General features: G+C 32.2%; 1 protein-coding gene across 4 annotated transcripts in view; it reads right to left on the bottom strand.

Moving 5' to 3' along the window:
• The window catches only part of LOC110995397 (adenylate cyclase type 2), a 118,301-nt gene that overhangs the window by 75,672 nt on the left and 15,772 nt on the right, over positions 1–26,857 (bottom strand). For 3 of the 4 annotated variants that reach the window (XM_022262552.2, XM_022262554.2, XM_045627917.1), the window contains 4 exons: positions 11,549–11,697; positions 7,134–7,340; positions 1,847–1,975; positions 775–969 (listed from right to left, as the gene is read on the bottom strand). In XM_022262552.2, coding sequence (XP_022118244.1) covers positions 775–969; positions 1,847–1,975; positions 7,134–7,340; positions 11,549–11,697 — 680 coding nt within the window. Of the gene's footprint in view, positions 1–774; positions 970–1,846; positions 1,976–7,133; positions 7,341–11,548; positions 11,698–20,182; positions 20,593–26,857 lie in introns of those variants that run through there. The other variant, XM_022262553.2, reaches the window with a different exon arrangement.

Here is a 26,857-nt window from a genome sequence, read left to right as displayed (position 1 = left end):
ATATTATATATATATATACTATATTCATATATATATTATATATTGTATATATATAATATATAATATATATATAATTTATAACCTTTTTGAATATCATAAATGTTACAGAACTAAGATTTGACATATTGTTGCTCATGGTAAATTACTCGAATGTTGTGATGTGATGGTGGAGATTTATAATTGATGCATGCATTGCGTAACTGGCGCAAAATATGTAAATAAACTCATAGCTTTTTTAAACAACAACGGACAACCGGGCCTGCCTTGCCAGCATTTAGATAATTAATAGAACAGGGCTCAATTGTGGAACGAAAGACGTGTAGTTCATACAGATGATATTTCGTATTCTGCCTTGACGTCTGATACAACTCAGCTGCAGGTATGAAACCGAACATCTCCTCTGAACACTTCCCATGACAAATGCGGTAGAGGATGCAGAGGACCCCACATCTCTTAACAACGCCTAGGGCCGTCATCAAGCTGCTGAAAAAGTGACTGACTTGGGTGGCACCCAGTGCGGAAGTTGGTGGTGTCACACCATCAAAAGTAAAAAGCAATACATTTTATATGATAAAGGACATGGTTCATTTACTTAAAGATCGCGAGAAGAATCCCTGAAAAACAAATTTTTATGCTAGCGATTTTTGTTTGTTTGTACATTGTTCTTAAAGTTGAGACCGGGTGGGTGTCATCCCAAAAAAGGAAACACCCGGTGCGCCCCCCCTATAGTCGATCTAAAAATGAATTATATAGTAAAACTATGCTATGACATACCTCAGCGGCGATATAAGCTGGTATGACAGAGAGCAAGAGACTTTCCTGCTGCTCCCTCTCGCACTCGAGTTTAACCCTTTGTTCCAGGCAGGTTCTGGTGCCGGCGAAGGTTTTTCTATGAGCCCTCTCTGTAAGCGCCCTGTAGTATAAACCAATACCACTTGCTGATAGCAGGAGTGCCAGCTCACATATCAGCTGGAAAGAACAGAACATCATATTAAAAATTAATTTACAGAAGAGATGCCAAACAATAATTGTAATAAGGCCGGCAACGCACTCGCAAGCCCTCTGGCATCGAGAGTGTCCATGGGCCGCAGTATCACTTAACATCAGGTGAGTCTTCTGCCCGTTTGCCCCCTGATCTATAAAAAAAATATAAAGATTTACATTCATATTATAACGACACTATAATTATACTTATTACTATGACAATTTTCGAACAACATTTTTAAGTGCGCCTATTTATAGACTGATACGGACTCTAGTATTCCTTATATTGCATATGAAGTAGAAACATGAACTATCTTGTCTCGAGAAAGGCAATTTTGATGCCTTCTTCCGCACATGGACACGCCAGTCTACCAGGCTTACAGAGAATTGTATCTTATTTTGGGCTCACAATGCACATAGGCGTTGACAACTTGGAGAAACTATTATCATTGAAATTAAGAGATGTATTGAATCATTATTCAGTCGACAAATGTTGTGAATTTATGTGAATTTATGTGAATTTATTTGATAAAAACACTAAGACTCCTGGCACATTTGGTCGATAAAATGTTGCGCCCGTAAATTAAATTGTAGCAATCTTGTTTGTTGAAGTGATACTTATCTGATTGTAAGGCGCTTATTACACAATTACCTTTTTTAACATGAAATATTTATTTTAATGCCGAGTTAACCATACATTTGTTTGTATATAAACAAATTAACATTATTAAATTAACATATATAAACAAATTTTAAGCACGCTGGTTTCCTCACGGTGATAAAGGCTTAGTACATAGAATAGTTACTAGCTTAGGATTAAGAGGATCACCATTCATTGATACATATAAAAATTGCAAAATACCTGTTGATAAAACTGATCTTCCTGCCCCCTTGGGCCCAAGCCCACAGCCAAAGCGATGTAGGCGACGGTAAGTGCTGTCGCCATAACAAGCGCTATTGAACGAGCTATAGGCATCATTGTATGCACCATCTGGAAAAAGAAAAAAATATGCAACGCGTTTTTATAATGTATCAATTTTTTTCCCCATTGAAAAATTTATTTAACCCAAAACTTTTAGATTCGCAAGATAAACCTTCTCATAAAGATGATGAAACAAAAATTTCTGACAACTTCAACATTACTGCAAGAGACATTATGTTCACAATATAATTTATTTTAAATTATTGTCATAACTCTGTGATTACTCTATTATACCTTATAGTTAACAGTCTCACAAATGCATCAATATAGCCTCGAAAAGACAATAAGTATATGTAAATTTAAATCATCATATATAAGTTATTTGTCATTTAAAAATCAACAAATATTTAAGTACTTTTACCTTAAAACTTACATTGCTTTTTTATGCAAACTGTTAAAATATGAAAAGTCGCATATCCGCTCATAATGAAGGAAAAAATATAAGGAAAAGAGGGGCTGGTAGACGGAACAACTGGTGATTGTACAGGAGAGGACTGCCACCAAATCCGCTGAGGATATGTTCAGACTAGCGCAAGATACTCGTCAATTCTTAGTAATATAGTGGCATATTCAAACTCCTTACCCATTAATGCCAGCCGTACTTTTACACACACCTATGAATCTAATTGAGCGTTGAGAGGGGTCAAGATTATATCACAGAAGTATTCGTAACCGACATTGAGACAAGATGACCGATGTTTATGATCTGTATTACGTTGAATCTTCTGTTGACATTCATAAGTTTATTTGGTTACCTATTGGTATTTTTAATTTGGTAATTTTTCAGTTGACGTTATTATGTTGGATTATAATTATGTTAGAGTCCTTCAAGAAAAGAGCGTACTATTTCCTAAAAAGCCCTCTGGCATAGAGATTGTCCATGGGCGGCGCTATCACTTAATCAGGTGGGCGTCCTACTCGTTTCACTCTTGTTCTGTAAAAAAGAGGATTGTGGATTATTGTAAGAAATTTTAATTATTATTTAGAGGTTGTGATCACTTTAGTTAATTAATGATTTTTTTATAACTACGCTAACTATTTTTAAAACGAGACGGGCAGAGCATAAATATTTATTTATTTCAACTTCGTTACATTAACATAATATATTATTAGGGATGCGGCGATAGACAAGAGGCTATATCGCTAACACGCGTTATCTTCCAGGCAACCTTATTAAGCAAATAACTAAAAAATATAAATATTATCATAAACTACAAGAAGTGGCGTCAAACCTACAAAAAATAAGTAACACACACAAACCTTGCCTTAAAAAATTTATTCAAAACAAAATAAACTAAAAACTAGCTTATCTAACAGTTCAAGAATTATTACAACGATTAGGATATCACATATATGCAAAGAGATAAATTAACAATTACATAGTGTTAGAACATTTCAATTACACGTACAATCGTAGTAATTACGATCAATCGTCCAGACCTCACATGCGGAATTGAATTCGCTTTTTCTTCCCTTTTCCGTTCAATAAATTGCATGTTGATTTGTAGAGCAATCTAATCGAATTCATTGTTAAAATTTACTATTTGTATTACACAATGAAGAAAATATTCTTTTTAATACGTAATAAATAATATGCATAGAAAACAACGTCGAGAATAAAGAAATAGGTACACAAGTCATTCCTGTCTGGACCCATCAGGCAAGTATTACAGTAACAGTAGAACAGGCTTGTATTTTTTTATATTATATTGTAAATATTTTTTTTTTCGAAAACAAATGCATTTTTTTTCTTTGCGTCACACTATTTATGAAATGGATAACATGAAATATCGCGCTATTTATTTTAGTTATGGTTCTGTACCTCTAATACAAACGCCAATTTCATATCTACTAGCTGTTCATGAAATGCATTTTAAAACTTTTTTTTATAGAACAGGGGGCACTCCGCCGCCCATGGATACTCTCGATGCTAGAGGGCTCGCGAGTGCGTTGCCAGCCTTTTAAGAATTTGTACGCTCTTTTCTTGAAGGGCCTTAAGTCGAATTGCTTCGGAAATACTTTAGTGAGCAGCTGGTTCCACTAGCTGATATGTGTATAATGAAACATTGAATGTAAAATGGATTAAAAATAAAAATATTCAATTGATATTTGGATTATATTCATTAGTGAATTTTTAGATTAGAGAGTATTTGCCTTGCATATTCATAAAACATCTTAGAAATTTCTAAAATTAGAAATAATTAAATTCTATTATATAAGGTCAGGGTTTTAGAATTTTTATAATCATCTAAATTCCGGTACTGTGTCTTAGAGCTTTTTTTTAAACCAAAATTAATGTACAACACTAATAAAACTTTCATTTAGTGTGCGACACTCATCCCTGAGGTCGTAGGTTCGATCCCAGGCTGTGCACCAATGTATTTTCTTTCTATATGCGCATTTAACAACCACTCGAACGCGGAAGGAAAGCATCGGAAGGAAACTGGATTGCCTTAGACCCAAAAAGTCGACGGCATGTGTCTGGTACCTGATAACCTACTTGCCTATTAGATTGACAAATTGAAATGATTATAAAACAGATGCAGAAAACTGCGACTAATAAATCAGTGAAAGACTTTATTCTTACTGATAATATATTTCAAGTAGAAATGAAATACCTTTATCTTTCTGGTGTTATTTATGACTCTTAAATACCGATAGTTTATACATTGCTTTTGAAATTTTCATTTTCCTTAATTTTCCACACTAAATAGTGTTTCCCAAGCTTACACTTAAACATAGCGATAAGGTATGCAAATTTTATCTAATTATGCAGAGTCAGCGTCGAGCCCCACGCGAATTTCCTTAAAAATGTAAACGAAAATGCTCTTATTAAACCCGGTTACCTAATGGCAAAAGTCATTAATATTTTAAACGATTTAATTCTGATTAAATTGGACTATTTAATTATTTGTATTATAAGTTCATATTTCATTAGAAGTCCCTCAGGAAAGAGGACGCTCACTTTTTTTTAGAACAGCGGTCAAACCCGCAGGAGGCTCACCTGATGTGAAGTGATACCGCCGCCCATGAACTTTCTCAATGCCAGAGGGCTTGTGAGTGCGCTGCCGGCCTTTTAAGAATTGGTACGCTCTTTTCTTGAAGGGCCCTAGGAAAAAACGCTCAGTTCTAGAACGGTGGACGTCGAGGTGATACCTGTGTAATCGTAATCTGCCTCGACGTCCGATGATAAAACTCAGCTGCAGGTATTAATCCGAACAACTCTAAATGCCGTTTGTGGGAGTGCCATGCTGTTGCTTTCGGGCTTCAGCCAAATGGGCAGGCACGACCGGGGCAGTACCACTGTCTCACAGAAAACCGGCGTGAAGTGATGCAATAGGTTTATCTTATTGTACTCGCGTTTCGTTCGGTGAGTGAGACTCCCGGAGCCCATCCCCCCCCTTCCCCAGAGTATGACGGTGCAGTTTAAAGAAAGATTACCCCAGGGGGGTACCACACGTGGAGAATCCCCCTCTGGGCGTCCATCATCGGAACAATCAGTATCCGGTGGTGGATGCACAGGCTGCCCTTCGTATTCTGGGGTGGGCAAAAACTGCGCTCTAAACAAAACATCCAGTTCTAGTTTTAGGTTTCGATCTCGGGGGTCCTTCAAGAAAAGAGCGTACCAATTCTTAAAAGGCCGGCAACGCACTCGCGAGCCCTCTGGCATTGAGGGTGTCCATGGGCGGCGGTATCACTTAACATCAGATGAGCCTCCTGCCCGTTTGTTCTATAAAAAAAAAAAAAGAAGATGTAGAGTGACCCCATATCTCTACACAACGCCAAAGGAGTGTCTCGGAGAGAGAATACTGGGAAGATGAAGTAAAAGAGATAGCGGGGAAAGATGGAAAACAGTATGAGAGACAAACGTAAGAAATTGGACTTCACACCATTGGAGGTCGTGGACGAATATTAAATAAAATAATATTCACACAAGCTTAATGTAATCCTTATAGAACTCGAATACAGACGATTTTTATCTTTATTATGGTAAAATGTTACAGAAGCATGAAAAGAGAATTGATTTTAATCATTTACCTACAATCTCCGCAAATATTATTTTGTGTAATTAATATAGTAACACTGTAACAATGAAATTTATTGTATAAAGCCTTCACCATAAACAATAGAAGCTGTCGATTGGTAATTAAATATGATATCTCTATTGTATAAAAAGTCCTTTTTATTATGTTAATAGATTTAGTTCCAGTTTTCGTAACAAACAAACACAGAAACTGCCTGCATTATGACAGAATGAACTCAGACTATACTTATTTCATATTATTTTATATTTTTAAAGGTAACTGTTTACGTGCGAAGCCAGGAAAGGCCACATTAGGGGTTTGTAAAAGAAAAATTCAGTTATATTTCAATATTCTTATAATTTTTTTAAGATTATTTTAATATTATATACTTAAATCTTACAATAGGATCTATAAACCTGGTTTTCCACAAAAACATTTTTACGGCTTATTTGAAATACAAAAGAGTCATATGTATTTCATATTAATTCTGTATTAATTTAATTTGTATTTATATTTCTTCAAATGAATTAAGATTCATCTGAACTTTTCCATTAATTATAATAGAAACCGAAATTAATTCAGAGATCAACGTTGTTCATTCAAATTCTATCGATCCTGCGGCAATAAGAAACTTGCTGGCCCAGATTTTAATATCAAATTCTTTCATAAAAATCATATATTTCGAGTAAACATATACAACTGGTGCCTGTAAATAATTTAATATCAAGTTAATTGGAGAACACGATTTAAATTAATAATTTCACCTGACGCGATCTAATTTCAAGTTGTCCCGTAGTCTACGCGACGAGATTACAAAGTATGTAAATATTAATCTAAATTGTACATACCATATCAATATACAAAAGTAAAATCACTTGTTAGCGAGAAGGTCGCCCGTTGCCTGATAACTTATGTTACCTACTTATTTTTTTTTTTATATGTTTAATTATGTATATTATGGCAACGACGTATAAATAAATAAGTAATAAACACTTCTATACATAATCATCAAAATGGCTTAATAAGCATAAATATTGGTTAAATAATTACAATTTTAATATACGACTCCATTAAAGAAGAGTATTTTTAAAATCAACAACTGAATTTGTGTAGTCGTGAACATATATTTAAAAAGAACTCACCAAAATTAATGCAAAGAGTGGTAATGGTGCATGATGGGTTGCCATCAGCGTACCAGCACCGAGGCTTATTGTGACTAAGACGGAGCCAATCAGCGCGAAAGCCTCCCATTCTGCCGCTGCTGGTAATAATGCAAGAGCCAATACCGATAACAGTATGAAGGAGATCACTGATAACGATGTTATTGATGTTACTTGGGTTGACAGTTCCTGAAACAAATAATTTCTATGAATTTTGGAGCGTACCGGACCCAAAGTTGGTAATTCTATTGAAGACATGCTGCTAGTAGTCTACCTTTGAACAATTTTAATATCACTTAATTCTATATGTAAGTGTAAAACATTCGTTAGTAATTTAAACTAAATCATTTTATAAATTACCAAAAATAGTTCTTTAACTTATACAGAAAATCAATGTCGATGATTCTTTGAAAGATGAGACGTCCTTTGGTATGGGATGCTACTTGTGTACTTTAGCCCCGCATCACCTCCCTCAGATAAGGAAAGAAGCAGGCAGGCTTTGCGGCTGGCAATAAACGGCTCAAATATAAGAGTCTTTCTGCCAACTTCAATTTCGTTCCCTTTGGAGAAGACACTCTTGGGCCGTGGGGTACAGGAGCTAATTAAAGATTTAAGTTGGGGCCTGGTAATTAGTACCGGTAATACCTGCTAATGCTTTCCTCACTGAACGAATAAGTATCGCAATACAACGACGAAATGCTGCCAGCGTTAAAGGTACATACCAAACTTTTAAAATTTGTTTTAATTTATTTTATACATCTTTAATTAATTGTATTATTACTATGTTAAGAAAATTGTAAATACTATATGTTAGATTGTTGTAAATAGGTTTTAATAAACAATTGAACACGCCATTTATGAAAAGTCATATATGCGGTTATCTCTTTATATTTTGTTTATCATTGTCATAGTAGTAAGTAAACCTTAACACAATCAAATTTGTTATATAGCATAACATGTATTCATTTCTATGTTAAATCAAACACACAAACACATGCTCAATCACTTTACTTCAATTAACTTATATTTAAACTGTAACTTATAATTTCATAAGGAGTGTTCATAGACGCGTTTTATTAGACTTTATTTGGGACACAAAAAACTATTTTAACCAAACGCTACAAAGGGAACAATTAAATTGTAAATTCAGTCAGTCCCACGAGACCTTTTATATGTAAAATAGTGCGTTTTGCTTGCAACATTTGCATACATAACGTTCATCTATATTTTATGCAAAGCACTGTAATTTAGTGTAGGATAGTATATCAGATGAATTAATAGTAGTTCGTTTCATATTTACATAGAATATAAATAAGATTAAGTGATATATTATGATACACGAAAGGTTGTATTAAAACAAAAGAAGCGCGGATATTTTCGTATCTGGCCATCTACTGAGCCTCTATAACGAGCAAATTTGGGGATTGCGCTGCCGAAAAGTCATTTTAATTAATGAGATTTTATATAAATAAATCTCAAGAGACATAACAGGATAGTTAAAGTAATATCCGTTTGGGAGTATTTGACGATTAAATGCCCGGGAGCTGTCCGTTTGAACCTTTGTACTTGGTAATAAATCCCATACTCATTAGATATAAGCCCGTTTCTCGTTTCCTTTGGGCGTTTTAATTAAATTATTACTAGACGAAGTTATTCTAAGATAACAATTGTATTATGCCAGATGAAAATATAATATAATTTTTTACACTATTTTTTAAGAGAACACTTAAGCCAGATAATGACTATACTCTCTAGTCCTTGATGAAATGTACAAATACATACGATATTAGATCACCTACCTTATTAATTTCAAGATGTTTTTTTAATCATTGCGAGATATTATCCTAAAATAAGTTTTATTCAAAAGTAGACAGTGATATATCATATATTTTTTGAATATACTAAAGTTCTCGCAACTAACTCAAACTGTAGTTAAAATCAGTCTTACTGTAGTATTCCTGAACATAATTTGATACTAAACCCTCTAAATGTCAGTCCCAAGTGACAATACTGGAGTATTAAGCACGAAAAGCCTCTGTATTTTGATGCCGACATTGCAATCGTATAGTACAAATGAAATTGAGCTTTATTCTCTTTGAAATTGCTTCAACTTTCAAAAGGAATTCGGACTAATTCTAAGTGATGAAGTAATTTAAGACACACCCTTACAGGTGTAATACATTTATCTCCTGGAATATTTATAAAAAGTGATGAATTTACTACAAAAGTACACGTAAAAGTTAATTGTTCCTGTCACCATTATATTCATAATAAGTACAGTGAAAAAGCCTTGATGAAGCTACAAACTTCCTTATTGTACTAAAAAAATTGGCTTAGGTTTAAGTGCTTGCTATAACCTCAAACGTGTAATAAATAAGTTTTATTATTATCATACGTTTTTGCTACTTTATAGTTCTGATACTGATAAGTTCGTCAGACTATTATTGGGCCGCTTCTGTGTATAACGACTAAAACCCAAAGCCAGTAGCAATCGCCCGAGGCAGGACACGGTAATAGCCTTGTCCGCATCCCGCCACGCGTCAGCCGTTGTTGTCACGGCCCCCAACGATCATTAACGATATAGGATAAACCTTGACACATCAAGTGCCGTATTTGCCCTGGTTTGGAGGTGTGTAGAGGTGGAGGACGGGTAAAGACGCGATAACGTATAAAACTATTATTAACTATTTATATAATAAATTAAATAGGCTGCTTAACATCTACCCTCTCACAACCTACAACCTAAAAACCCGAATAAAAGACTGGCTTATTATCACGCCTCATGCAGTATTAGAACTGCTTTTGAGACCCATGATTTAAATAGCTACACGTTACTCATTCACTCACCTACTCACTCACTCATTCACTCTCTCACACACTTACTCATGCACACAATCAGGTTTGATGATAACGGTTTAACAAGTAAAAAATAAAAAGGAATTGAACTGGTTAAATTATTTTATGTAATTAACTTTGTTATGGAAGAGCTGGGAACCCTAACACAGGTATATTTACTTAAAAGGGTTCCCAAATCTTACACTGAAAAGAAAAATGTACCAACTTAAATGAATAAAGGCTTATTATTATTATTATTACGTGCTAAGTGAGGTATGTGAGCGTTGTCTAAGGCAGGTTTTGCACCACCACCATGTGGTACCAGCTGCCCACTGAAGTATCCGAACCAATTTGACATAGCTTACCAATGCTTGCTTCTGGTAATGTAAGTGTCCATGGGCGGTGGAATCACTTAACATCAGGTGAGCCTCCTGCCCGTATGCCTCCTATAACATAAAAAAGCATCACTTCGCTTAAACGCACTGAACACGTCTTCTTCCACCGCTGGTGCGTCTGCGGGCCAAGAATTGCAAAAAGTTTTTACGGACTAATATGAGTATTATTAATACATTGATATGAGGTCTAATCTCTCTAAATGTGGTCAAAATGATAGCGGCTGTTACTTTGTTAAGGATATTTTAATATGTTTTGAAAGTTTTTTTTATTAATTATTTTAATGTATATAAGTTTATATATCAAATATGTACATGCAGTTTTATTTCAGATGCACTTAACGTTCCAGGTGTTACAGACTTCGTAGAGATTAATCTCATCCCTAAGTGGTTTAGGTGCACCTCTAATGCAATTTACTATACATACATAACTGCATATCTAAAGTGAAGAACTTGATATAATATTCACACATTATATTAACATGATATAAATTAGTTTGTTAGTTTCATTTTCCGCACTGCACACTTGCAACGCCAGCAAAAACCATGGAAGTGCGTTTTTAATAAATATCGTTAATATCTATTGCGGAAAAATCTCAGCTGACACTGCTTCCGTAAATAGATATACTAGTATACTTCACATTATTAAATTAGTTTTAAAACTGTAAAGTTGGCTCTATCCCTTTTCTTCGGCAAAAACGCTGCACATCTTCGTGACGTTTCATACGTAAAAAAATTACCCTCATGCGCCTAAAGAAGTTTCACTTCAAGCATTTTCATTTGTAACGTTTGGCTGGACTATCATTAATACAAAATTTAATATTAACATTTGATTTATATTTAAGCGTAGGCCGTGTCTTGTAATTCGTAGCCCATGGCTATCCCTCGTAGCGTTACCACGCTCCAACACGGTAATTTATTTATTAAGCCTTATATTATAAAAAGCAATATTATTCTTGTTTGAGGATTATAAATGTTGTAACTTTAATTAAAAGGAATTAATGCTAACGCGTGAACAAAAATACAGAAAGATTTGATTATTTACAAATAAAGAAGCTTACAGAATGTGCATAGGTCTTAAAATTTTTGATTGCATTGCCAATAAACAAGCAATTATTCAGAGGTTCAATTACACAGCCTTTACGAAACTATAAATACATCATCACTTACTTGTGAATGTAGAACACAGACAGCACACAATAGCACTAGAGTACAGAGTAATGTGACGCAGAGAGCTGACACGAAAAGGGCATGCTTCAATCTGACACAATATCGCCTGTACAGCGCTTCAAGTTCCAATTCTGTGCCCTCCTCTTCCTCTGTAAGCAAAAAGTATATAAACATTAATTTTATTTACCTTATTCATGTAGTAAAACGCATTCACGTTTCGTCAGAAAAAGATCATTATAGTTTCCCGTAGACGGGTTTTAGGAGAACTTTTGATGTATTATGTACATTTTATCATTGAGAAACCCATTTTTTATTAATCTTTTTATCTCGCTAACACAATGATTAAAAATATTATATACAAAAATGTTATATGATCATTTTTATATACCTAATAAAAAACTTTTTCAATTAGTTTTTTTGTCATAATATTATAATCTATATGGGACAACACTTAAAATTCTTTACTACTAGATATTTAATATCGATTTATTCACGCAACGCAAAGGAAACCTGAAATCATATTAAATGAGACAGCGAGTATGTAAATACCGAGAAAACGGTCGTATTCAATCCCAAAGCCAGGAATATGGCTTTAAATATGCGCAATATTACATTCTTGCTTTTGTTTATATCCACAAAAATATCTACTACACCATCAATATTGTGTGGCCCAAAACAACATTTAATATCTTACTTATCATTTATACAGAATTTGTGAAATTTAATACTCTTCTTATTTATTAGAAGATATACACCGTTGCCTAGATTAGTTAGTAGATAATAAACATATTACGAATATTATTAGGCCATAGAAAAAAGAATCAAAATTAAATGAGCACTATCACAATGACTTAAAACCATGTAATCTATGATCAATTAACAAATAAAATTACATGAAATCCCACATAATATCTATAAATCTATAAACAAAGGTTCATCTAATTGAACAATAATAATAATTATTATTGTAATTTTGTATTCTGTGTGTGTTTTGTAAGAAATAAATGTAATGTCTGTTTCTATGTCTAATAATAATTAAAAGCAACGTCTTTATTTGGTACGAGCGCCGGAGAAGTGAGAAGCCATTTTTTAAATGTAATCTTGCTGTTGGCTTTAGTTCGCTGTTTTGGCGAGCGTAGCTCTGCAGGGATGGGACACGTCGCGGGGTTGTCCGTTTTCTGGAGGGGAGGACGAAAGACCACTGAAGTGAAGTAAGTATAAAATAGAGGTCCTTCGTTTGCAGTGTCGGTACTACTACGTATTACCCTATTTATATATCTACCCATTTAAAAAGTTGTTTCAATTCTCAAGGCTTTATTTCTTACCAAAGCTTCTCAAGAAGGAAATGCGCGCGAAAGCGGGACAAGCTACTAGTATTAAATATCCTTACTGATATTGGCATGACTGATTTAATTAATAGACTACGAGATCTACAAACAAGAAAACTTATTGTCATTATATTTACGCGATAGTCATATGTAATTCGGTTTTTGTCGAAACCACGAGGCCACAATATCTCCTCTTTGGTTAGGAATTCTAAATTCAATTTTGTACAGCTATTTACTCGAGCATTTGTTTTTCGAAAACCACAATTCATTTTACCGTTTTAATTGACTCTGAAAGTTACTGGTGAGGGTTTGTTGGACTAGAGACGGAGTCGTTCTCTATAACTTTCTTAAATATGGCCAGACGACTATGGCAGATGTCTATAGCAACTGCAAACCATGATGGACCCTGCTACCAAATTTGAGGAGCTTCAATAGACATGTCTAAGACATCCAATTCCTAGACATTAATTAACAGATTAGCATTTGTTTTAATTTGCATATCTATATATATTTATACTAGCGGATCCGACAGACGTTGTCCTGTCTACACGTCTTTAATTTCAAAATTTCAATTTTTAATAAGCCATTTTGATGAAAATTATTATTCAAATGTTATGACAATATCTGACGATCCAGCACATGGTCACACACGATATAACACAATGATAACAAAACTTTTTTAAAATTTCGGGACAGACTAAAATTAAAATTCGAATATTATTTAAAATTTGCGATGGTAGCGCCGTCTGTCGGATCCAATGTAAAACATTCCAAAATCAACAACAACTAATAAATTGAAAATTAATTAAAAAAACATTGTCCAGCGGACAAAATTGTGAATCTAAACCATTCCCAGATCCCCTTGAACACACACAAAAAATTTCGTCTAAATCGGTCCAGTCGTTTAGGAGGAGTTCAGTCACATACACACGCACACAAGAAATAAATATATTAAGATATATCTTTTTGCATATTAAAAAATCGAATTGTTACTACCATACAAATTGACAAATTCAACATTTTGGTGAGATATAGTTATTTGTTTCAGTTCAAATTGAACATTAAGCTTACTTTTCAAATTCAACGTCCGTCGGGACGGCAGTAGCTGACTTCAACTTATCCTTAAACTAAATATTTGAATCTTTTTGAAAAAATATTTCCAACTTTCTGCGTGTAACAAACGTTTGAAACTTGATTTGGGAATTGGGACACCGAGGGCAAAAACTCATCTTAAAGGTAAAATTAAATTCACATAAATGTTACGTTTTAGCAAAATATGAGCCGAAAAGAAATAAAACACGTTATAACTAAATGGTCATAATATGTTTAGGCAAACTTAAATATTTATGTCGGGGAATGTTGGGATTATCAGGAGATGTTCGAATCAATTGTCCAATGATTCTTAACTTTGGTTACTAATTGAGATTAATTACTTTTAAGAATCAATATTTAATTTGACTCATTTTTTTTTGTTATTGTTTAATGGTTTCATTTTTCAAAAAAGAGTACCGAGAGTTTTTTACGCCGGCTTTTTCTCTCGGCCTACACCCTCTGTCTTCTTTGCCGATGAGTAGGGATGCCAACAGGTTCGAATTTAATGACGTGGAATAAGTGATACCATGATGATAATCTAATGTTCCAAAATATTAAACTTTTTTTTTATAATTTAGTATCATTATTTAACGAATAATGATACGACCATTTAGAGTAGAGCAAATGCTTCGAAGGCGCCATATTGTCTTTGACAGTGCGATCAGAGAAAATAATAAAACATAACATAAAACTCGAGAAGAACGCAATATTTAATTAATATAACGCGAGATTAAGTTTTGAGTATTAGTGGAGAATTGTGGCAATGAGACGCTGGACCGAGTTGGGGCCGGTAGATTGACCTGCTACTGTTTATAATTAAAGCTAAAAGAATTATTTGTATTGTTAAAAGGAATCAATCTAAATTAAATACTGTACGATAATTATTCGTGTCTTTGTCTTGCTCGCTTTACCAACATGACGCCTATGAAGCCCGCTAATGACGATGTCAATATTGATGGATTGACGATATATTTCTAGGACATACATATATATAATCTGTTTTAAAAAAGTGCTATTCTCTATCATTACTCATCAAACGGGTTTTTTTAATTAATATAATCTATGTTACTCACGGATAATGTAGCATGATAAAAGAGAAAAAATCACATTAAATACAAATATTCCCTTCCTACAACATTTTTATAGATAACACACCTTTAGCGATTTATCAAGGCGACTTTGTTAAACTTTACAAAGTTGTGGTTAGTGGGAGAAAACGAAAATGGAGGGACGTAAAGTTAAACAATTCTTATTAAATTGGTTCTATTTCCTTGTAGTTCTCGTGCATCAGACTTTTAATTTTAGGATGTAAGTGTGAGTTGACATTAAAATTATAACATGTGACTATCAGGGGAAATGACACTTGATAAAAGTATTTTTTTATAGAACAGGGGCAAACGGGCAGGAGGCTCAAGTAAAGTAAGTGATTCCGCCGCCCACGGAAACTCTCAATGCCTCTTATTATAACTGTTAACATATTTCTATCACTGAAAATACATGTTATTTTTTCTTAATAATAAACAGTAATTTTAACGTGTTATACATAACAAATAAATAATATATAATGAAAGAGCCGTAAAAATGTGATCATATGCTCCATACCGTTGGGAGAATTAAGCGATTATTTGGATATTTTGGCGTGTATAAAATTTCGTAATATATTGTAGTCTTTAGTAAACAATTTTCTAACCATTTCATAAAATGTTGAACGTTTATTTGTTTACAATTAATTGATGTATCGTTTGCAATTAAAATACTAAACAAATTGCTCCTAAAAAAATCTAAATAAACCCAGGCATTCCATCATCCCATTCTACCTTTTCTTTGAAGATCAGGTTCTGGCCAAAACGCACCAATGTCCCGATTAAACATTCTGATGCGTGCTGGATATCCATATTTGCTTTAATGTCGATTTTCGTTTCGTTTGTATTCTCTATTTTATTTTACCGATAATTGTGTCACATTAAAAATTATATTTTATATTTCTCTCTCTCTCTCTCAGTAAAACAATAAATTAAAATGTCATACTTGAGAATGAATATCGCAACTTACAACTCCCAAACCCGAGGTTAAGGGAAATCCCACAATAGTTCTAAAGTATATTAAAAGCCGAGCGGTAAAACCACATTGTCCTCAAGGGCACATTCGTCAATAAACCAGCTATATTGTTTATTGCCTTGCCACCGTTTACTGCTTTGTGGTCTATTATCACGATTGAATTATTTTATTACCCCGACAGTTATAGACTTTCGTTAATTGTTTATTGTAGTTCTAGTTACTAAAAAATTAGACGTTGAAAAGAAATGAAACCACTGTTCATTATATATTATTCAGTTTATATTATATATAATGTGATTTTGTAGAACGTATATTATTATTTCTTATTTTTCTACCAGGACTCAACTTAAGATTCAGAAGAAAGAAGAAGCAGCTGTACCATATTTTACATAATAATTTTAATAAATTAATATAACATTGACATTTCGAAAATAGAATGAATCTTTCATTAATCAAAATTAAATGAGCCTATGTAATAATATAAGCACTGTCTAATGCAATCGTAAAATTGCATTAGACAGTGCTTATAAATGCGAAAAGAACCTATTTATTGAATTAAGTTAACAATTAATTTATTTATAACTTCCGAAACGTGTATAAATAACATTATACAAGAACATATGGCATCACAAATTTTACACACATTTACATAAATTATATTAGAACATAAACAAACTAGCAAGGGAAAATATTAAACAAGCAACCACAAAAAAAAATTAAAATAGCATAACCTACATTCGCCAATTCGCCAATTTTTGAGTTTTGTCGAATTTTCAAATTAGAAGTACCATTGATGTTTTCCACCTCAAAAAAAAAGATAGCCATATTGAAGTGATAAAACCTGGCCTTATGAGTAATGAGTAATACAATATGTCTTTGTTATTGTTTCGACCCCACGTGTGTCCGTTGACACGTAACTTTGACACTGCAACTGTCTCAAGGTGAAAATAGTTGCTATTGAATTACGTTGGCAAACAACCAAGGTATGAATGGTCTGTACGTGTGGCATACGATTATGAACTAACACATGCTTATTTTAATAGTTCTTATAGCTTGGCCCTAGTATATTTCCTTGTTTAGTTGAAAGGTCGCAGAGTCAAAAATCTTTAGGCATAACGCTACATTTATTACAAAAATTATTTCTTCTGAATCTTTGTTATATAATGTATCATGTATTCCGTCTGTGGCTATGTTCTCGGTGTATTTGTTTGCTATTATATGTAATTTGTGTTAGCTGTAGGAGTACAAAATAAATAAACAAAATAAACAAAAAAAAAAAAACATTACTGAAATTATAAAATCGTTTATTAAAACCAAATCAAATAGACAGAATTTACAAGTTTCTTAACCCAAATAGTAATAATATTTTAAAATAAATAAATTTAAGATTAATCAAAGTTTGGGCCCTGTGGCCCTTTAACGCTAGCAGTATTTTCTCCTTGTATTGCGATACTTATTCGCGAGAAAATCATCGGCTCTAGGGTCACTGGTAAGTACTATGTCCCAGGTGCCAACTTAAATATTTAATTACTGCCTGTTCTCTTGAACTTGAACAGCCCAAGAGTCTCTACTCCAAAGGGAACAACAAAATTGTAGAAAAGACTGATATTTTAGCTGCAATAAAGTAATAATCTTGGTTTATTTGAAAACATTAATTCAAAATTATCTAACCTGCATATAAAAATAAATAAAGCACTAAAACAAACTGAAAAAGTTTTTACATATGGCAGAATGGATATGAAACAATTTTTCATACAACAAAGTTCATAAAAGTGTGTGCAGGTTTACATGAATTACAATTTTGCCAATACAGTAATTATGGCATTTATTATTATTAATGTTCTGCAATACTGGTGAAAGGATTAAACAAAAATAATGTTTATTAAAAGTCTTAGTAACTACGGTTCTAAAGACATTTCAGAATTCTGCACATTTTGTACTGCACTATTGTAAACGTTGTTTGTATTCTCAAAAAGAAACGGTTCGTTTTAACGACTCTGCTTTTTCGCAGACAGAATACAATATTCAAGATCCTGTTAGGGTTAGCATTTTTAACAGACAATTCTTTTTATTTGTATTGGTAGAGTAAGTAAAAACATCATCTAAAAATAGTGTTATCTCTAATCCAATGCAAACGAAGATTATAGAGATATGTTTAATAAATCTTTGTAAAAGGATAAAACGTATTTTATTATAAGAATTATTTGTTACTTACTTAACCCTATACATTAATATAATTATTTTAAATACATACTTCAAAATGAAATATTCCGTGTTTATTGTACATATACATATAATTGTAAATATACATATAATTGTCGTATAGAACCAAAAATAACTTTATTAATATGGGTAACCAAGTATACTTATGAACATCAACAGAAAAGATGTTAAATAAATTCAAAATTTACATGTTCTACCACGAAACTCTCCGCCACTCTTTTTAATCGCTAAGTTTTATAAATAGCTGATTTAAAGTCAAAATAACTTTATTCATATAGATAAACAAGTTCCCTTATGAACATCAGAAAATAAGTTAAATTAATTCTAAATTTACATTTAACACCAGTTCGCAAGTCACATTAAATTACGTTTTAAAGTTTTGAATTTATTCAATGATAATTCTCTTATTTCTTCTGGGAGTTTGTTGTAAAACGAATACAATTTCCATATAAAGATAATTAAACCGTACAGACTGTTTGAGTTATGTTTACTGAAACATGTCTTACCCAATTTTATATAGATAGACGTTTATATAATTTACGTTGATCAATTCTTTCAAAGGCGTACTACGCCTTCTAATTGTACGAAAATACAAACCTTTTATTCTTTATCAGGTATTAGGATAGATTTAATAGAAATAATTTTGTACAATAGAAAATGCTAAGAATTTATCCGAAATTTTATCATCTCTCTTATACAATTACCATCTTAAAGATAATGTGGGTTATTATGAAAAGGTCCATGAATGAAGAATTAAAGCAAGTATGCTAAGAAAGATCTCAATGAGATCTTAAGAAAATGAGGGTCGTATACATTGCGTTATAAGGTTAAGATATTTTTCATTTAAGCATTTCCGAATCAATTCGACTTAAGGTCCTTCAAGAAAATAGCGTACCAATTCTTAAATCTCTGGCATTGAGAATGTGCATGGGCTGTATGACTGAACATCAGATCAGCCTCCTGCACGTTTGAGGTCAAAAAAGGGTTCTATAGAAATTTGAATTCATTTCCTCAGAAACGTTATTAGTCATAATTAAATATTGCAATTCAATTTATGTCATTATTGTAGCTTTTTACGGGTAAAGATGTTAAGCACCGTAAGTAGATAAAAATACTATTTATTAATGGAAATTGTTTATATGAGATACTGGGGCTTAAAGTGCGCTTTAACTTAAGATGGATATTTTTTATCTAACTATACGTGTTCTCAATTAAAGAAACCATAATGAGTTTTGAAACAAAATATTTGTGATTTTATCTGAAAAAAAAACACATATTCTTCAATACAATATATTGTTTTACTTTTTTCTAAAATAACAAAGATATACATATAATATAAATTTTCTATAATTTATGTAATAAATAATATTTGTCTGCATATTATGTCATCAGTGTTTCAAAAATTAAATAAACTAAGAATAATTCAAATGAAGTTGTGACGAAATACATTACATATTTTAATTCAACAAAAAATCATATCGAATTGTTTACTTCCTTTTGGTTGAAAGATACGTTATTTCTCAGAGAGTTACATTCACTTTGTGACAAATTTTAGAGTAGATCGGTAGTACATCGTGTGATGAAACTATTTAAAAATGAGGCATGCAACGTTATGTACAAAACAAAAAGTTGTTTTTTACAAAAGTATAGTTAGGTCGCATCGATATTACAACAGGCATTGGGTGACTAATGAATAGTAATAATTTTAGGCGCTCGTTCAAGGATATAAATAAATGCTAGAAGTAAATTTTTTGATGTTTTGTAATTACATATTTATTATATTAATTTATATACAACTTTAACGGTTTTTGTAGTCATATAATATGTGTGGATTTTTTTTTATTCAAGTTTTACAAGTCGGTTTAAAATGGGCCGTTAGTTTTCCTAATTGTTAAATCTTTTCGACTGCCCAAGGACTTATTTAAAATCTTACCTTGAACAAACTCATCTTCATTATCATTCATTTTGATACAGAATCAAACCTAAATATAACCCCACATATTAATGAAACAAACTTTTTTACAATTCAACTACGCGTAATTTTGGAGGGAAAATTCGTGACCACCGACACAACTTTCCTCCTTGACAGCTCGACGCGTACTGATTTCCCGTTTTCCAATTTCGAAGTTTGCAATTTTCATCGCCAAAGGAATTATTTCGTATACGACATTCTTGGATAATGATGTGGAATTTTTACATCACCTAGATACTTCAAATACTCTCAACGGGTCTTAAAATGTATTTAAAAGAAACATTGTTATTTTATTTGTGTACTTTTTTCATTAGTTTCGTATACTAGAAACATTGGATCGTTAAGGACCAATTTATTTTTGGCATTACTTGATTTTGTAAAATAAACGAATCAGTGGTACTTAAATCTCTTTGGGTCGGGGCCTCAGATTTCTTTATCTGTTTTATAATCATTTGTGAATCTAATAGACAAGTAGGTGATCAGCCTCCTGTGCCTGACCCACGCTATCGACTTCTTGGGTCTGAGTCGGTTTATTTACGATGTTTTCCTTCATCGATGCAGCGAATGTTTAATGCACGCATACAAAGAAAGTGCATTGGTGAACAGCCGCGTATCGAACCTACGATCTCAGGAACGAATTTCGGAAGCTGAAGCCACTAGGCCACTAACTGTGCATTTTAGCCGGTTCTATTCCTGGTTGTTAAAATAGATTCAATATAATTTTTCCTTTAAATACATATTCTTCAACAATATTAGACCTTTACTAAAAATACAATATGTACCTTTAATAAGCTTGTGGGCCCTTGTCCTATAAATAATATTCGGAAGCCTTTCCTTCGATTGTAGTTAAAAATCTCTTTACAATTTGGAAAAATTGTTTTCTTTTAACACGTAATAAAATGAACATTAATATTTTTTATTCGCGCGTATATTTCAACCCGGGCATTATTATAAACGTTAGACTTGATTTTCCTAGTTTTAATAATAATTAAAGGAATAGGTTTTCCATGTATATAAAATATTTACGTTTACTTACACTTTAGTTGAATTTTATAATAACGCCGAAGGTTTCTCGAAAAAGAAACAAAATTTTACATTGCATGCTGCAATAACAAACACCTATTTTTTTAACTTGGAAAAATACTCGCTTCATAACACAGCTTAGACTCGTAGACAAAGTGTAAACAAGTTTTTTACTTATTTATATTAAGCTGAATAGTGACAGCTTATCTCTGTCTCCAAATTTTACATTAAACATTTATGTAATACAAAACCACCTCGGATAAGCTTCAGAGTCGAGCTGAATGCGAACGAAGTCTTAAATAACAAAGTGCTTTTCACGTACGAACCGTAGGCATTTTGAAGTTTCATGATTATTTAAAACTGTTTGGGATGCCCAATTTGTGTTCTTTGTTCTAAAATATCATATATATTAACAATAATCTTCACAGTACCAGTCGCGCAGCCCTGCTTTACAGATATTTTTATCCTTATCATATATATAAAAATTCTCGTGTTTGTGGTTAAACTCCGAAACAGCTTTCCGATTCTCATGAAATTTTGTGTGCATATTGGATAGGTCTGAGTATCAGACAACATCTATTTTTCATCCCCCTAAATGTTAAGGGTAATCCACCCCTAATTTTTTTTTTTCAATTTTAGTTTTAAAAAAGTTATGATACAGCATTAGTAAATGCATATAACCCTGAATTTTCAACCCTTTACAATCAACCCCAATTTTTTATTTCTTTATTAAAAACTTATGTTATGAACTCTGAGGAAATCTACGGAGAAAAATTCACAGAACAACCTAAAAAGATTTCATTCCGGAAAACCGAACAGTCTCTGGGATAGCATAGCAAAATGTTCCATGTTCGTATGTACTAAACAGGTAGGCTCAGTAAAATCTCTTTAAGGAGAAACGCGTTCACGGGGGCAGCTAGTAATATGTATATAAAAACACTTAGAAAATTGTCTTGTCGGATTTTTCATTACATTAATTATTCTTTCCAGAGTCTAATTATTTAAATTTATGAATGGTTTGGTATAGGGACCGTAGCCACCTTTTCTTTACTGCCTACCCAAATAATAGGTGGGACTTAAATAAAATATGTAAATAAGTAAGAATTACCACGTTCAATAAATTCTACTGAATTGCTCTTAGATTTGCTCACATTCCTACATAAGTTAAAATTCTTGAGACATACTGAGACAATCTAGTCTAAGCGAAAAGCTTTTATTAAAACATTCCTTTCTTTAATTTCCATCATTTCTGAATTAAAAATTTAACAAAAGAAATATGCAACTGTTTAACGAGAGAGATAAAACGAATGAAAGAAATAATTGTTGTATAGTTGAAGTTTATCGTTTGCTTCGACTATTCATATGTCTTTGATCTAAGAAAGCTTGCTTAGAAATAGAATTACAGTGGTATTAATAAATGTACATAACCTTTAATTACCTAACAAATATCTAAAAATACATAATAGTAAATGATTTACAAACAACATATTTAATTGTCGCATACAATCCTCAAAATTGCCCTCAATTTTTTCTGTTTAATTTTAGATTTAGGTTGAAAGACTTTATTTCTCAAAAAAGACAAAAATGAGAACTTACATGAGAACAATACTGCAGGTAAACATAATATTGTAGTAGTTCCCAAATAATCACAATCGTACCTGCAACAAACTTAGAAGTAAAAGTAACCAAAGACACACGAATAAAAACCAATTATAGGAAATTAAATTAAAAGTATTTATAACCTTTAAGTATCTATACCTCGTTTGACGGATAGTTCTATGACTCACACATTGCGGTTTGGAGAAAGTTAATTTTCTATATTCGCTTACACTGTGCCGGACATGGCAATTATATAGCTAGGATAAGACATTTCCTTAAGATAGTTTCATACTCTACCCAAACTTTCGTACATAGGAGTTCAAATTGGTTTACAGCCAGAGTTCAAACCAAGACGCATCACGCAGGATCGAGTATATAGTAATAATTTATTATAATAACCGTATGTTTTACAATTAATATTAAAGTAGGGTTTAAAATGTATATATAATTAATATTGCGTAATGTAAGCTTTCAATGTTGATTTGTTTCATTTAATTATTCAACATCTATTGAAAATATTTTTTTCATTCCACAATTATACGATTGTTTACGTCGAAATCCATGTAATAAAGGACTTTCGTAAGTGCTATTAAGTTCTTGAATTCTTAATACCAATATTAGAAAACCAAGAAGTACATTTGAAAGCTTATTGTTCTGAAGCTAACTCCAGACAGAAACAAACTCAAATTAACGAGTTTCGAAACTTTGTCTATTTATCTGTCTATATAACGCCAATGGTTTTAAAACTTAAGACATTATCACGGATATCTATAATGATCATCACTGCAGCTTAAAACTTTATGAGAGAAAGTTATCAGCTAATAAAAACATTTAATATTAAAGAAAACTTTTTAGCAGATACGTTTTCATTTATAGTATATTTGGCAATAATAAACACGATTTAGGGCCTGCTTCACAATGTATGGATAGAGTCCCAAATAGCTATGCAACACATAAATTAATCGAAAGATAAAAGTTCCTAATAAGATACTTCGCATTTCATGACGATATCGTAGGTAGGCGCTATCTGACAGTCGTGAAACGCAAAAATACTGTTTATCCTACCAATAAGTAACAAATAGCTTATTTGGAACTTATCCGGACACAGGTTGTGAAACAGGCCCTTAGTATTTTAAATACTGTTTTTTTAATTAATACATTTCCATCTGCCTGATTTAGTTTTTAAAATTTGTGTTTGTAGCGGTGATGTCACAAAACTTGGAATTAAGTATTATAAAAACTGTAAATTTAAATTGTAATTGATACCCAAAGTTAATATATATATGTATCCTTATAAATTGCAAAAGGTGTAAACTTACAAGCGTTTTAAAATTTAGACAAATGTATGGCCTTAACGCTATATAAATGTTATGTCTTAAGTGCATCCACATCATATCTACATCAGCACGTACTTAATAAAATAAAATACATTTATTTTGGAACATAAGATCATCATGGTAACACTTATTCCACGTCATTAAATTAAACCGTTAAAAATATTTTACCTTTTCTTAAAATTGTTTCTATACGAAAATATAATTTCGTGTATAATTGATTCCCTAAATCAATTGTAAATGCTGCCAGCATCATTGAAACCATGTCTAAAGGGACTCCTTTTAATCATATATTTTGATGTTAGTTATAGTTTTTTGTTATATTGTTATCAATGTAATCTGTTTTGGCTTTGTAGTTTGTCATTTATTCAATATACTTTTTCCTCACTTAAGTTGCCTGATAAGGCTGCCCGTCGAAACCCAAAAATTATATATTTAAATGTTAAGAACTAATAATAAATAAAAGGTGAACAACCCACAGATGATAAAGACATGAGTAGTAAATCATACGTTCATTATTTATCTATGTCAGGTGTTCTGAACAGCCTCGCAAGGGTTTAGGCAACGAATCCATTGTTTGATTAATATACTGTCAGACCACATGGGATTGTTTCATACGAAATATTTGCGTCTAAACAGTTCACTTAGGAATTGTATTATTTAATGTAATACAGTACTTTAAATTAGTATATATATAACCTTTTATATATATTTATGTTGTTTGATGATTTGCTTTTTTTGAAAGAGTATCGTTTATTACCGTAGAGAGTAGAGTTTATTACGCCGGCTTTTTCTCTCGGCTTACAACCTCTGTCTTCATTGCTGATGAGTAGGGATGTCTGCAGGTTCAAATCCTGTCTATCTTATGTTTCATAATAAAGGTTTTTTCATGCTTTAGAAATGCAATCGTACCCGCCATTGACGGTTAAGCTCACCTGGTGTTCAACAAATACAGAGAACAATTTAAACTTAAAAAAAAGCTCCGAACCGAAAACGAATTCTCAAACTCACACTCTCACTTTAAAAAAAGTCCGCTGGGCTACGAAATTAACTCAGCTTTTATAAACGTGACGTTATTAGTCTTTTGTAATTTAAGTTTAGTTTCTCTTATATTAATTGTTTTATTGTGGTTCTTTTACTAATGTATCAGTGTGCCGAGCGTTGGAAAGCTATTATGAATTAAAAAAAAGTGTTCTCTCTGCCTGACACTTGAATATATTTTAGTACAGTCGGTGGTGCGAAAACACGATTTCAAATTCGAGGCTCGTAAACTGCCAGTGTTCAGAAATCATTAACGCAAATTTATTTATTTAAACATTGTGTTAAAATATCATTCAATATTTAACGAAGTCACTGACGCAAGAAACAGCTTCTTTAAAGCATCCAATTGCCAAAATACCTAATTATTATATTTGTATATCACCCTACGTGGTCAATAAAATCCATACAATAAGCATCTCACATGACGCGTAATAAGGTGAACTAATGAATTCTTACGCTCACGCGAATTTTATTGTAATCGCTGACAGACTAATAAAATATAGTAACATGTGTAAATGCCAAGACAGCCGAATATCTACCCTAAACCAATTTAACGCCAACGTTTCGTAGTAAATTAACGAAACCGCATTTTATGTTATATACTGAGGATAGACATTTAAATTAGTCAGCATCAAATGGTTATTTATTTATTTATTACGTAATCATACAGCTAACATAAATTATATATAATTACAAACAAATACACTGAAAATATAGCCAAAGACATAATACATTGTACTACAAAAAGATTTACAAAAGGGAGGAAACAAACAAAAAGTATTTAATACATTTAACTAGTTTTGATTTAATTTATTTATCTAAGCTTAATTTGATTGTGTTGTGTGATGGTGTAAAAGTGTGGGTATGTACGTGATGGTTATATATAACAAAATGTACAATTATTTCATTTTCTAGCTAGAACTTTAGCTTGAATGTTTATAATCTTGGTTGTAGATAATATCATTAGAATCAGAGTGCTATTTCTGAAATAATTTGAAGTCGGCAAGGTTATCTTAATAATTTATTGAAATGTCTTAATAACAACGTATACTAATTAAGAAGATACAGTTCTAGGCTTGAATAAAAGTAACACAAATATAGGAATAATTTATATTAGGTTTTGTTATCTGTATTATTAATATAACATTTTTAAATATACCTAGCAATCGGAAGAGTTCGATACTTAAAACTGCCATTGTAATTATTAATGCACGGAATAAAAATAAACGATAGTAAATAGGGATGTACGCACCAAAATGGCGGCGGTTTTACTAATGATTAGCCGCCGGCCAAGGAAACTATATGGCACTGTATCTTACAAGATTATACATAATTTTTTTTTAATATTACAAAAAAGCCAGTATCAAAGGCTTCCCTCACTTTTATGTCAACTAGGACCCGTGTCACTCCACATTTTCCGCTATTTTCAGGAAACCGTCTGAATTTGACAGAGAAGGTTAGAGAACGCTTCAGCCTTTTAATATTCAAAGGGTATTGGTAGTAATTTGTTGGAATTGGTATTTGCCGTACTTAAAGTTGGCTATAAACATTAAGGCTTTATGTGAGGCACGATGTAGGTGAGAAAATAAAAACGTACACTTTGTAAATGTTATCTAAAGAATTTTATGAATACGAAACA

Source organism: Pieris rapae, chromosome 4 (assembly GCF_905147795.1).
Source record: "Pieris rapae chromosome 4, ilPieRapa1.1, whole genome shotgun sequence".
Taxonomy (NCBI): Eukaryota; Metazoa; Arthropoda; class Insecta; order Lepidoptera; family Pieridae; genus Pieris; species Pieris rapae.
The sequence above is the reverse complement of the archived record's forward strand: the minus strand, read 5'-3'. Positions and strand labels throughout refer to the sequence as shown.